Consider the following 12,908-nt stretch of genomic DNA (forward strand, 5'->3'; position numbering starts at 1 on the left):
TAATTTAATCCTTAAGCACACAGTATTTTTAATGAGCATTTCCAAAACGCTGGCTATCAGAGAGTTAGATGTTTGAAAGGAGAGTGTGCTAAAAAAAAATGTCAACTTGAGTGAGCTAATTCTCTTTCACATTATGTGTCTGAAAAATAGGTTACAGAGTACTAAGTATTTAGTACATGCCATATTAGTAGACATATATGTAACCCGACCTATTCTAGACTTAAAGTAAATGAAAAAACAATAAAGTAGTAAATTGTTGATCTGCTAAGCTACTATTCTTAATATAGCAGGTATATATCTATAGTTCCTTCTTATTTCACTTCAGTGCTATTTTCTCAAACTCATTTACAAGGTGAAATTGTGAACAGATAGGAGGTAAGAGTTTACAGTTCTTGACAAAAACTTCCAATTCAGAAATTACGATACAGGTAGCAAACATAATTTTATTACCAATAACAGATTAATGAAAATGAATACTTACACGTTATATAGCCATCAATAGCCTCTGTTTCCATAGTCAAAGTGCAGTGCTGCAATACAAAAGATTATACCCTTAACACAATGATTCCTTTCAGTATCTGCCATTAAATGCTTAACTTATTTGAAGCTCCAAGCAGTTAGCCCATGTTGCTGCTGCTGCAACCTGTGCCCAAGAAACATACTACAGTGTACTGTATGTGCTCATTTGCAAGTCACTGAACTCTTTCTGCAAATGATCTGATTCCTGCTGGAGATAGGATAGGAAAGATAAGTGTGCTATGAGATGGGCTGCAGCAAGAAATGAATGACTCTTTTAATCAGAATTTACTCGGTTTAGAGAAAAAAATAGGAAGGGGGTACACCTCCAAAGTGCCAGCTTTAACTGGGATTGAAGTATTTTACCATTCACTACTTCCTACAATCAAGCTGCAGTTTGAGGACTTCCCGAGTATACAGATAGCTCTATTCACAATTGTTGCAAGTTGGTTCATCATGTTCTAATAGGGAGGGGGGAGGACAAACAAACAGAAGAAATACAAAACAAAACAAAAAAACTTCGTGCCCAAGTATGTCTCGAAGGTTTCTGCAGCAGTTACCCAACTGCCAGGCTTGTATTGACATTTTAGCCAACCCCAAGTTCTGTGTAAGCACCTGTTCAATGTAACCTTAATTTCCTGCCAGACCATGGTTGGATACCATGCCGAGCCTACTTAATACACTCCAATTTTGAAAAATTCATACACTTTTTGAAGAGGGTAAGGGGATCACTTTTTCAAAGTTTGGGGAATTATTTTCGTGCACCAATGACACAAAACAGGAACTTAATTCTCAGAAACAAAAGTAAATTGTATGAGATGACACCCCCTAGCTTTGATTTCACATAACGAAAAGATCGATAAGCTAACTGTATACTTTGAAGAAAAAAGTTTAAAGAATTGACATGTCCTGAGAAGATTTTTACTTATTTTTTTTTCCTTTGGCCCTAGTCCTTTTTGCCTTTAGTTTCAAAACTCTCACTGCACCAGCAGCTAAATTATTCACAATGAGCCATTTCTGTATTGATCGCCAAGTATATTTAGCCCTGGCTCCTGGAATTTCTCCATTACTTACTGGAAAACAGGCAGCTTCACTTCTTGTCTCCAAAACCACTTCCCTTCTCCCTCCCCTCCCCTTCTTCACCACCACCCTCCCTACCCCCCCCCCAAAAAAAACTTTTCTTTCTTCCTTTATGGAATAATCAGATCAAATTCCCAACTCAGTCACTACATAACACTTAAATTTCAACCTGCTGTACTGTTATCAAATTCTTTCAAATTATGATTACATAAGGCTTTAAAGAAAGGCATCCGTAAAGTTTAAAGGGGAGCAATTTCTTCGGATATTTTACAAATGAGTTTATCTCTTTAAAAATGTACACATTTAACACACACATATTAAGAAAGAAACGTCAGGGAGAAGCGAAAGAAGTCTGCCCCATCAATGAAATGGTTATTAACCCTCAGAGAAGGAAAGAAAGAAAAGGAGAAAGAGAAACGAAATGTACATACAAAAGAAATTGTCCTTTGATTAAAAAAGATTCATCACCATTTCCAGCTCTGTCGGGAGATCTCAGCTTCTTCTAACCCCTCAAAGAGGAGGTGACAATGTCGGGCTGAAGATAAACGGAGAGAGAAAGAAAGAAGTTTTTTGTGTTTCCCCCTTCTCTTTCCCTCCCTTGCCCCTTCCAAGCCAAGCCCCCTGCAGAGTTCAAGGCAAGGAGGAAGGAAAAGCACTTTACAGGTGGGTCATTCCGAGCCCAAATCCAGCAAACAGATCGGCTGATAAACAAAACCAAGAAATGAGAGAGAAGGAACACCCCCCTTCTCCTCCTCCTTCTACCCCTCCCCCTCGTCCCTTTGGGATGGTCTAGTAGGAAAAGTCACTCAGGAATGGCACCACGTACTTTCAGGAAAGAGGAAAAAAAAAAAAAGAGAGAGAGAGAGGTCAGTCAGTGCTACAGCAATGCGATTAACAAGAAGAGAAAAAACTTGATCCACCGGTTCCTTAAGAATCGACCAAAAGCTAAGACAAGAAAACTGAAAGAAAAGGCGGGGGTGGGGGGGGTGGGGGGGTGGAGGGGTGTTGAGAGGGGAGGGACAGTCAGGGAGAACCCAGCAAAGAACCTAGGCCAACTTCACAGGACTGCTTTTCGCCCTTGGCAAAAAAAAATGATAATAATAATAAATTAAATCTTAATTCCATCTCTTTTGCCCATACCAGAACCTGTCAAAGTGATTTAACGGCTGCCTTTTTACATGTCATACCAGGTTGTTGTTGTTTAATTCCAACAGGATCTGGATATTACCTTCTATCTGGACAGCTGTAATTTATTCCAGGCTACCCAACCTTTCTTGGAATTCAAGTTAAAACAAAGCAAAACAAGTCCAAATCCATGACAGCTATAGAGATGAGAACTGATTAATCGATTAACATCCCAGAAACAGATTACAAGGAGGGGACGATAAATTAAGGCAGAAGACATCATCTTCAACCCGATTCCCTGAGCGTCCTTTACAGAAATCATCACCCTAATCATAACCACAATCCATCCCTCCCAGAGAAAAATATCTATAGTATTATTATTATTACTGGTTAATAGCAACAAGTCATTTGATCACATAACAGTGCAAAACGAGATACTATATAATTACACTTAACTTTGAAAACACTCCCCCCCTTTGCAAATCAGATACACATATTTATATATAACCTATGAATCAGAAGACAAAACAAGAGCTGTTCTTCACCACGCAAAAGGCAAGCGGAGATTTACCTCAGCAGTGCATGCAGTAAAATAATCCCATCACCCTTTTGTTTGTGTTTACTGTTAGTGTGTCCTCTCTCTTTCTTTCCTGTGCCTAACGTGTGTTTGTGCACTGCAGTTGGTGGTGGAAACTAAGGCAGTGGATCTGTAGCTAAGGGTAATCCTGTTTTTACTTCCTCCATCTTCAGCGAGGAGCAGGGTTAGCCCGGGACAGCTGGTCAAACCCCGAGAAACCGATCCGCCGGAGCCCGAGCACATCTCCCCCGCCGGCCGGGCTCGCGCAGACGCCCGCGGGCGGAGGGCCGGCTGGCTGCGGCGGCGGATGGCGGGCGGCGGGGCCCGGGGCGCGGGCGGGAGGACGTGCGTGCGCGCGCGCGCGTGTGCGGGCCCTGGGCTCCTGTGCGTGTGTGCGTGTGTGTGTATGTGTGTGCGCGCGGGCTGGCGAGGGCGCGTGTGCGCGTGTCTGCGCGCTGCGCCGCTCGGCGCGCTCGGCAATCGATTACAGGACAAGTGCTGCCCCGGCGGCTCCGCGACGCGCGCCCTCCCTCGCGCCCACCCGCGCCGCCCCTGACCCGGTGCCCCCAGACGGCGGACCCCGCCCCCAAAGGGGGGGTACCAGGTAACCCGCTTCCGAGAGTGCTTCGGCAGCCCCCATCCAGTCCCCAAGTGTCGTAGTAAATCTCACGTTTTCTGTCGGCTCGGAAGGAAGAATTGCAACGGCGAGGGGAGGTTCATTTCGGCCTCGAGAAGTTTTCTTTCAAACTGGGATTTGTGGTGAGGCCGGACGAAGGGAGCGGGACCGCGATCCAGGCGCGCGACGCGGAGCTTTGGGATCGGCGTCCTGGCCGGAGTCTGGGTGTGCGCGTGGACCCACCCACTCAGCTTCGCAATAAACTGTGCTTTGCGATTTCAGAAAACGGCCCCCGATAGACCAGGACACGAATAAGCAGAGAGGGGTCCTGGGGAATGGATTGAGAAGGAAAGTCAGGTCTGAAATGAAGCTCAACTATTACTATTTTGAAAGTGCTTTACAGTGCAAGTTTAAAATTAGAGTGTCTACTTGTTTTATCTACACCGGGCACGTGGCACATCCACCAAAGTCAAAGGAACGGGGGAGAGTCCAAAAAATTATTAGGAGTAAAGTGTTGTCCATCAATATCATCAGTTAGTTATAGCACAGCTTTTGTATTTGGGAAGAACTTATGTGGATCGTCATGAGAAAAACAAATGCACGTTCCTTCTACAAACAGTCGCATTTAGCATCTTTCTTGACCGCATTTGCAAAAAGAGGGAATAGAGACTTCTATAATTAAAGGGAAAAGGAAAATGAAAGGAGCTGAAAATACTGCACTGTGTAGTCTGGGTGGCTTAAGTTTGAAAACACATGAAATTATCAGGACTGCCAAACAGCATTTCTGAGAAACCATATCACAGATTGTGAAGAAAATCAATGCTGAAAGAGTAGGAGCAGTCACTGTACTCCTTTCAAGAATCCCAGAAATAGTTGCTGAGGTTTTTTTTCTGCTGAGGAAAGGGAAATGATACGTTGACAATAAAATCATCACCTATATCTTAAGCATCACTCTGTATATCTGGGAAATTTTGGATAATGTCTTTAGATTTCGGGACTGGGAAGGAATTTATTCACGCTAATAGACACTAAATCATGAACATCATGTGACTTGTGTAATCCTGTATTTAAATTTTTTAATGAATTACTTTTTAAAGGTTTACTTCCTATGTTGGATTTATTAAACAACAGTTGTACCAATAGGTTTGTTTTTTAAATTATGGAAAATGATAGTTGGTGCCGTGCTGCAAACAAGATTAACCAACTTTCATTGGAGAGCAAATCATTTGGGCTCAGGCTAGCAACAATTTTATGACGATTTTAAGAACACCTGTGAGTTACACGTTAGTAAAGCAGGGGTTGTTTTTTAACCTGTCAATTATCCAAATAAAAGTAATTTTCCTAAAGTCATATTTGGGAAAAACCAAACATAGAACTCCACAAATCATTCTAATCATCCCAATAGATAGCAAAGATTTTAATCTTAAATTACTATAGAAAATTGGAATGTTCATAATATATAATTTCCCAATATACAAAGGGTAACATAACTTCTCTAAATTGCCACAAATCCCCCCTAAAAAGTAAGCCAAAGTGTTTAAGTATCTGCAAAGTTATGGAGGCTCTTAGAAAAGATGAATTAAAACATATGCAAATTTAAGATGAAGTATCTGGATAGTTTAAGCAATTTAATTCTTTAGTAGAAGTGGATCCATTGTGAAGTCTTAAGGAATCATCAAGTTCCCGAAAGCTAGCGCAGCTGATAGTCTTTGCCCCTAGCTGATTAGAGCTTAATTTAGCTCCCTTGAAAGCCTATCCTTTTCATGAGTTACTTTCATTAGCTCCCTAATCACCAAAGGTACACTCTCTCCCTCTAGTGGCTAAGTGTTCAGACACTTGACATTTGGTGGCCCTGTCTCCCCCAAAATGGGGGACTTGGGCAGGGAGCAATGGTGCCCAGATTTTAGAATGGCGAAGATCTCATGACTACTTGTGAGAATTAGACCATTTGGGGAAACTTTTCCCTCTTCTTAACATCCTATGTTCCTTTCTAATTTGCAGATCATGGTATATCCAATTTACCCCAAAGAAGTCAAGATTATGTTTACATACAAAGACTGGGGGTTCTGTTTCATCCTCTGTGGTCAAATAATCCTGGCTCTGAAACTCACAATTCCACTTTGGGGAAGGAACCTTTGTATAAACTGTAGAAATTCACTTTGCTAACAGTTTTTCTCAACAGTATTTTTATAGTGGTCAGAGCATATCTGTACTTCCAGCCTTTGCCATAACTGTCCACACTTTTATAGTTATACTATGCATAAAAAAATATATCCCCAGCAAGTGCAGTAGCATATCCTTTGGCTACTATATGCAGTTGGAGAGTTAAATTTTCACTTTGGGGGCTGGGTGAGGAGGCAGGGAGAAAACGTACCCCACCCCCACCATTTGTCATATCACTGGTTCTTCCTCCCCCTTTCTGTCCCATCCTACAGAAACCGTTCCTTCCCAGCACCAACCCCTACCTTAGCACTTGCACATTTCCTTCATTATGCAGTGTGTAAATATGTTATTCATTTGTTGAGTTTTTAAAAGAAAATCTGTCTCCCTCACTAGAATGTCATCTTTTTTAAGGACAGAGATTATGTCTGCTAACTGTTGTTTTCTCAGAACTGGCACAGTATTTGGCAGGAGTTGGTACTCAGTAAACATTTTACTGAATGGAGGAATATGGAGCAAGTCCCATACTCACCTAGCTTCCATGTGTCAAAACTATTTTCCAGGGCCAAAAAGTATAGGACATCCAAGATACACTCTAATTCCGTAAAGAATTTGGTCAAATCTTGGCTCATAAGTCATGTTACAAATAACCTTAACAGGTCAACTCTGTCTTATGATCCACGTGAAGAACATGAATGCCTTGGTAGATAATATAAAGTTTTATAAGTATGAATAGTAAAAGTGGGTAAAATAATTTTGAGTAAAATACACTTATGTGACCCCTCTGTTTCATAAACAGATTATTTCATGTTAATACCTGATAGTTCATGAACCAGACTATCAAAGAATGCAACAGATTTAATTCTATAACTACTAAGTGCAATTAGCAAAAGAACATTTTTAAAAGGCAGTGTAGCTGAAAGATATAAGGTATTAGTCTTGTTTTCTTCGGATACTTTATCTGTTTTAGATTTAAAAGCCCTAGTACCCTTTAAAAGAATTTGAATAAAAGTTCCTTTTTTTTATTCAAGCAATTAATTTTATGTTTTTAAGTTTGGGTTTTGTTTTTAGCAGAGGGTAGGAAGGGACAGTTTGTAACATTGTAGTACTTTCCTAATATCAAAGAAGAAATTTTTGGAAACTGATTATGTACTTATTATTTAGATGGCTTTATTGTGCTAGATATAGACCATAATTAACCAGAGTAGGTGCCCTAAAATAACGTGAATCCCTGAAAAAGTTAAGTTTACCAAGCACACATAGGCACAGTGTTTTAAAACTGATTACTTTTTATTTTTGTCAGGTGGTGGTGTCCTCTTTGAAGTGGTGTTCTCTTTTTAAGCAGGATATGGAACAATGGTCTCACTTTCTCCTGGCGACCTAGATTGGCACTATGAAGAAGCAAGGAAGTCATAAATGGAACCATAGTTTCAAAAAAAGCATTCTAAGATACCCCATCCATTTCATAAGTAAGGTGTATTAATACCTCCTAACTATGCCTCCGTGACTACATTGATAGTCTGGGGTCTGTCCAGCTGGCATTCGAGTCCCACATGGTAGGGGTCTTCTCATTCCATCCACCTTGAACAATAGTTTCTTTTAACAGTTCTTAAGAGTGTCACTTTGCAATTATATAAGGCTCTTGTGCAAATACCCATGTCCCTAGAAAAGGTAACATTATGACTTAAATTCACACTTTGAAAGAATAATATCACATTTCTTCTAGAAAGCACGTTTTGATATAGAGCAGATGATAAGCTATCTCTATCCCAAATGAGAATTATAAGTTGTGGGAGTTAGACTGAAGGGGTGAGGACTGGAGAGATTTCTGGAAAAAAAATGAAAGCACATATTTTTAAAGATGTCATTGAAATCTTTTATAGTTGCTTTAAAATGCAGATGTGTTCAGCATTTGAGGAAATGAGTGCTATTAGTGCAAAAATGAAGGAACTTTGAGTTGGGTCAAGTGCAGATAGATGATGCTCGAAAAACAACTCTAAAAGGCATGGGGAAGAAGATTCTTCTAGGAAATCCTGAAATCATCAAACACAAAAAGTATAATGAGGTTATTGGAAAGTGTTAATACAAGAAAAAAAAAAAGATGATTCAAATTTTTGAAGACACAGCTCACAAATAGAGGATAACAGTAAAAGGAGAACACGTTAACTGGTGAGCATTAGTTTAGGTACAGAATAATAATCACTCTCTGGGAGTAGAAGGAAAATCAAAAGTGATCATTTGACTTTGGAACTGGGAGGTGAACATAGGGCCAACTAGCTTAAAGATCTATAACACCGATGGTTGGATTCTGCTGGAGATGTCCATAGTCTAAAGCAGAGTGATGGCAGGTTGCATCTCAAGAAAAGTATTTGGTAGTCAAACCAGTGCCAACAGGCATGTGATCCTGATTTTTTTTTAGCCTGTGAAAAGCTCATGGAATTACATGCCCAGTGTTTGTGAGAAGCCTCAACTCTTTGTAAACTAAAATTCTTTCACAGTCCAGCAAAGGCTAATCACATATTTAAACAATCCTATATAGACTGAAGAAAATAGAACTCATTAACAACAGAAAGCGAAGGAAAGAATCCAGGGATTCAACTTTCCTCTTTTTTATAGCCAGATGGTGGCAACGTAGGGAATTAAAAGCCATACAGGGATAGAAATGGGGAGCCCTTTCCTGCTTGATGACTCTAAAAGAGGGCATGAGGTGTGGAAGGAGGGAAATGAATCAAAGAAAGGTCATTTACAGGTAGTCAAGTCAAAGGTCAACTCTCCTAATTTTCATGACTTGTGATTTAAAGAAAGGTTAGCTTAAAATAGAGGTTAGTTTGGCATTCTGAGCTGTCCCAAGATATGATATGTGAAGATGAGAATAACACTAACAGTATCTCTCCCCCAGCAGCTATGTTCAAGCTTCATAAAGGTACTGAAAACTTGACATCATGGAGAAGTACTGAACACCAAGGGAAGTCCCACTTAGTAGACTAAGGATATCATCAAAAGTCCTATAAACCATATTCCAGAAACTGCTTCATTGGAAGACTGTGTCTTTCGAGTGTACTCTTTTTGAGAAGCAAATCCTCATGCATAATCTACAGCACTTTAATTTTTTTATTATAAATGTTTTTATTTATATTCTACCTTGTTCTAGACTGGTTTAAGTTACCTTATAAGCATATGTATTTACATTTATATAATTATTATATATAGTATTAAATTACATTTACATATATGGTGTTAAATTAAATTTAGAGGTGCAAGAAGAAAGCAAAACATAAATGAAAACATGAAATGAGAATAGTACTAAAACTACATGTCATGATTCCCACCTAAACATTTCTTTAAGTCAGGCCACAAAATTTGTAGCTTTCTAGCAGCCAACCCAAAACCCAAACAAAACAAAACAAAGCAAACAAGTAAACCCTACTCAGGTACATTCTCCACGGCACCCATAAGATAAAAACTGAGCAGTTATTCAATAGCAATACAATTCTTTTAGGTTCTAATAAAAAGAATGCTGTGTAATGTAATGCGGCACTTTAGATTGATGATACAACTAACTTCAACAAAGTTGAGATATCGGTGGGATTAGGAAAGCCGTATGTACTGTTATTATCATCACTATACGCATTTATTTTATGTCAGGCATCATAACCCGCACAGTCATTTTTAAAGAGAGGTAATATTTGCCCCATCTTTCACATGAAGAAATTGAAGGTTGGAGACATTATTATCTAGTCCAGAGTCCCACAATGTCAGAGCTGGATTTAAAGATGTGTTTTAAGTTGTAGAAACCCTATGGTAATTACCACTAAACTATACTGTCTCCTTAATAACCAAATATGTTTATCAATCATACAAGCCTGTTGCTGTAGTTAAATCCAGCCCTTTTAGTGACATACTGTCTGATATTGAAACACTTGAAAGGAAAACCGAATGTCCACAGTGTTCTCAGGAGGTTATTCAAATGTGGTATCAGCGTAGGAGTCTACCAAATCCAGTGCCTATTTGTGTGTGAAACTCGACCTGTTGGACATCTAATACTTTAACATCAGATATTCATCTGTACCTACCTTGAGCCCTTCTGAACAAGCGAATGACAAGAGAACCACTGAAGGTGAATTAAAAGATAACTGCCCTCTAAAGAATTAAGTAAAGAGATATAGACAAGAACTTTAAATTCTGGATCACCAAGCGTATTTGCACATTTTGTTTCAAAGGGGATCATTTCTGATATATTGCTCTAAGAAACATAAGCGTCAAACTCCTCCCTTTCGTAGACTTTTGTACTTCACCTATATGTGCAAAGAATGAATGACTGACTTTCTGTTGTGAACATTGTGATTTTCAATAGTTATGGTATTCTTAAATGACATTTTGTATTTCAAGAAACAGGTTTTATTTTAGCAGAGAGCAGCTCTCAGTTTATAGTAAAGGTCAGTTTGGACATTTTGCTAGGACTCATTAAGTGAAGCCTGTGAGATTAGAATTTTTGTCTCAGTTTTAATTTACAAATACAGTGATTATTGGAGTAGACGAATAAAACTATATTAATTAGTTTTTTCCATCCCAGTTTGCTAATAGGTGTAGAAGTTGCATATTTGTTCTCTCAATAGCAGGGTTTTTTTTTTTTTTCCAAAAAAAAAAGAAAGAATACTTTTATTGGCGGACATTTGCTTTAGGGCATTTTGAATAACCTGCTCTAATCCAGAAGAGCTTCCCCAAACATTATGGAATAGCCAACAAATGAGATGAACAAGGGGTCTGGTATATTCATAATATATGCTTAAAAATAATTTAACATTTCCTAATATTTATTTTAGAGAATGAATGCTTAACAGAAAACTAGTTAAATATTTAAACAGGAATCATCTTTCTTCACAATGTAATATGAATTAGAGAGGGGTACCCTACTCTCAAGTCTTTGGGAATATTGCCTTCAGAGATCATTCCTGATGTGGAGGTGAACACTGCAGGCTCTGAGACCTGGTACCATTAGGCAGATTAGCATACACAGAACCCTTGATCAATTCCAAACCCAACATTAGCAACTTTGTAATATTTTCACTCTCCATGTCGTTTTTTGTGTGGGGAAGGAATAGACTTGGCAATTATGTTTTTGTTTACAAATAAATGATGTTTTTGGGATTTGTATAGCCATGTCTTATGAGTTTAGACATTTTCAGTTATTCTTTCTAAGAACAATAGTGCACCTATGAATTTGAATTTCTGCAGTCCCACATGGCTAAAGGCCAGACCCTGAAGAGTGAAGCTCCCTAAGGTCTTGTTATTGTGCACATGACCCTTATCCTCTAACCAGACTTCTCTCCTGACCCTTCAGAATATTATGGACTCACCCTTTTGCCTGCTTTAGGACCTCAGTGGATATTTAGCCTCAAACAGGCCAACTTGCTTATGGAGATTCATGAGGGACAGCAGCATTTTTGAGATAAGCTGTCTAAATGAAACCATTCAGAGATCTGAGAGGGAAACCGGGAGACCTAAGAAAGAGAGAATGAAATTAACCACAACAAATGCTGCCTGTAGTGATGACAATAAAAAACAGATGAGCACTGAGAGAATAAGAAGTGAGGGAGGAGAGGCTGTGAGTATGGAGCAAAAATGTCCATGAGTTTGGCTATAAAAGGAAAGGCAGAGGCTAGTAGCTGGAGGAGAATGCGGAGATGAGGGAAGTTTTGTTTTGTTTTGTTTTATTTTGTTCTTTATGTAAGACTTAGGCATTCCTCAATGCTGATGAGAAACTGTCAATAGCAATTTAGAGACTGAAGATAGAAGCAAACTGGAGAAGTGAGGTCCCTGAGGGGATAGGAAAAAATATCTAGAGCACAAGTGAAATAATTAGCTCCAGAGAGGAAAGAGATAACCCCTTGTACTTAAGAGAAGCAAGAAAGGATGGATGCAGGTGCAAGTAAGTTGGTTAGTTGACATGATGGGAAGTTGGGGAGGGTTTGAAGAAGATATCAATGCTATTTACTGAGAGTGAAAGAAAAAGTGACTGGATTCAAAGTTTAAAAAGAGTGAATAAGCTTGAAATAGTTGCTATGAAGGATATGGGAGAGGCTAACTAAAAAAGTATGGAAAATTGATGGGCAGAATAGAGGAACCAGTTGAGGCTGGTGACCACAAATAAGCCAGCAATATGCTCCATGCTGTAATTATAGCTGGGCTCACAGCCCAGGTATAATATGGAAACAAAATGAACCACAGACATATCCAGTGTAGAAATTTCACCAAGTAGGGAGCTGGAAGACACTGGATCAAAGAAGTTGAATTTAATTAAAAGAAATAGATTGAAGCAATGAATGACTGAGTAAGCTATACAGAGAAGGATACTAATAGATTGGGTACTGACCAATAGGGCAAAGTAGAGTGATACACGGACCTAGGATTCCAGTGGGGTTGAGTAACTTGTATAAGAGGGAATACTGAGTGAGACATATATAAGTACAGAAGACTGTGAAGAGAAATTTGATATCTCTGATGGAGAACAAGATACCAGGATCCAGACTGGAGATTGAGAAGTCCTGGCCTTTAGGGGTTGGATTATCAGAAAAGTGATAGGATAATCAGGAGATTATCTTGGGTTTTGGGAGAATAGAGCAAGATTCTGAACTAGGTGCTGAAGTCTTTGAAGACTGAGTCACTGAGAGGTGGCTGATGAATAACAACAAGAAGGAAAGGCAGTGAAGAGGTAGCAGGAAAGAAGGAGCATCAGAGGAAATGCAGTTTCATACAGAAGTGTAAATATTCTTTAAAAATGGCTTTGGATTGTATGCAGGATGCTGACCCCATTTTCTAATCCTGACCTAGGTA

The 12,908-nt window shown here is 39.2% G+C and overlaps 1 protein-coding gene across 13 annotated transcripts in view; it reads right to left on the bottom strand.

Moving 5' to 3' along the window:
- The window catches only part of IKZF2 (IKAROS family zinc finger 2), a 178,133-nt gene extending 174,030 nt beyond the window's left edge, over positions 1 to 4,103 (bottom strand). For 3 of the 13 annotated variants that reach the window (XM_012532129.3, XM_033428240.2, XM_004262759.3), the window contains exons 1-2: positions 2,065 to 2,406; positions 482 to 530 (exon numbers count right to left, since the gene is read on the bottom strand). In XM_012532129.3, the coding sequence (XP_012387583.2) occupies positions 482 to 530; positions 2,065 to 2,067 (52 nt within the window). In that variant the 5' untranslated portion in view covers positions 2,068 to 2,406. The other 10 variants (XM_049711893.1, XM_049711895.1, XM_033428216.2 and 7 more) reach the window with 10 other exon arrangements.
- Between the last annotated feature and the right edge of the window lie 8,805 nt (positions 4,104 to 12,908).

This window comes from Orcinus orca, chromosome 7 (assembly GCF_937001465.1).
Source record: "Orcinus orca chromosome 7, mOrcOrc1.1, whole genome shotgun sequence".
NCBI classification, from domain to species: Eukaryota; Metazoa; Chordata; class Mammalia; order Artiodactyla; family Delphinidae; genus Orcinus; species Orcinus orca.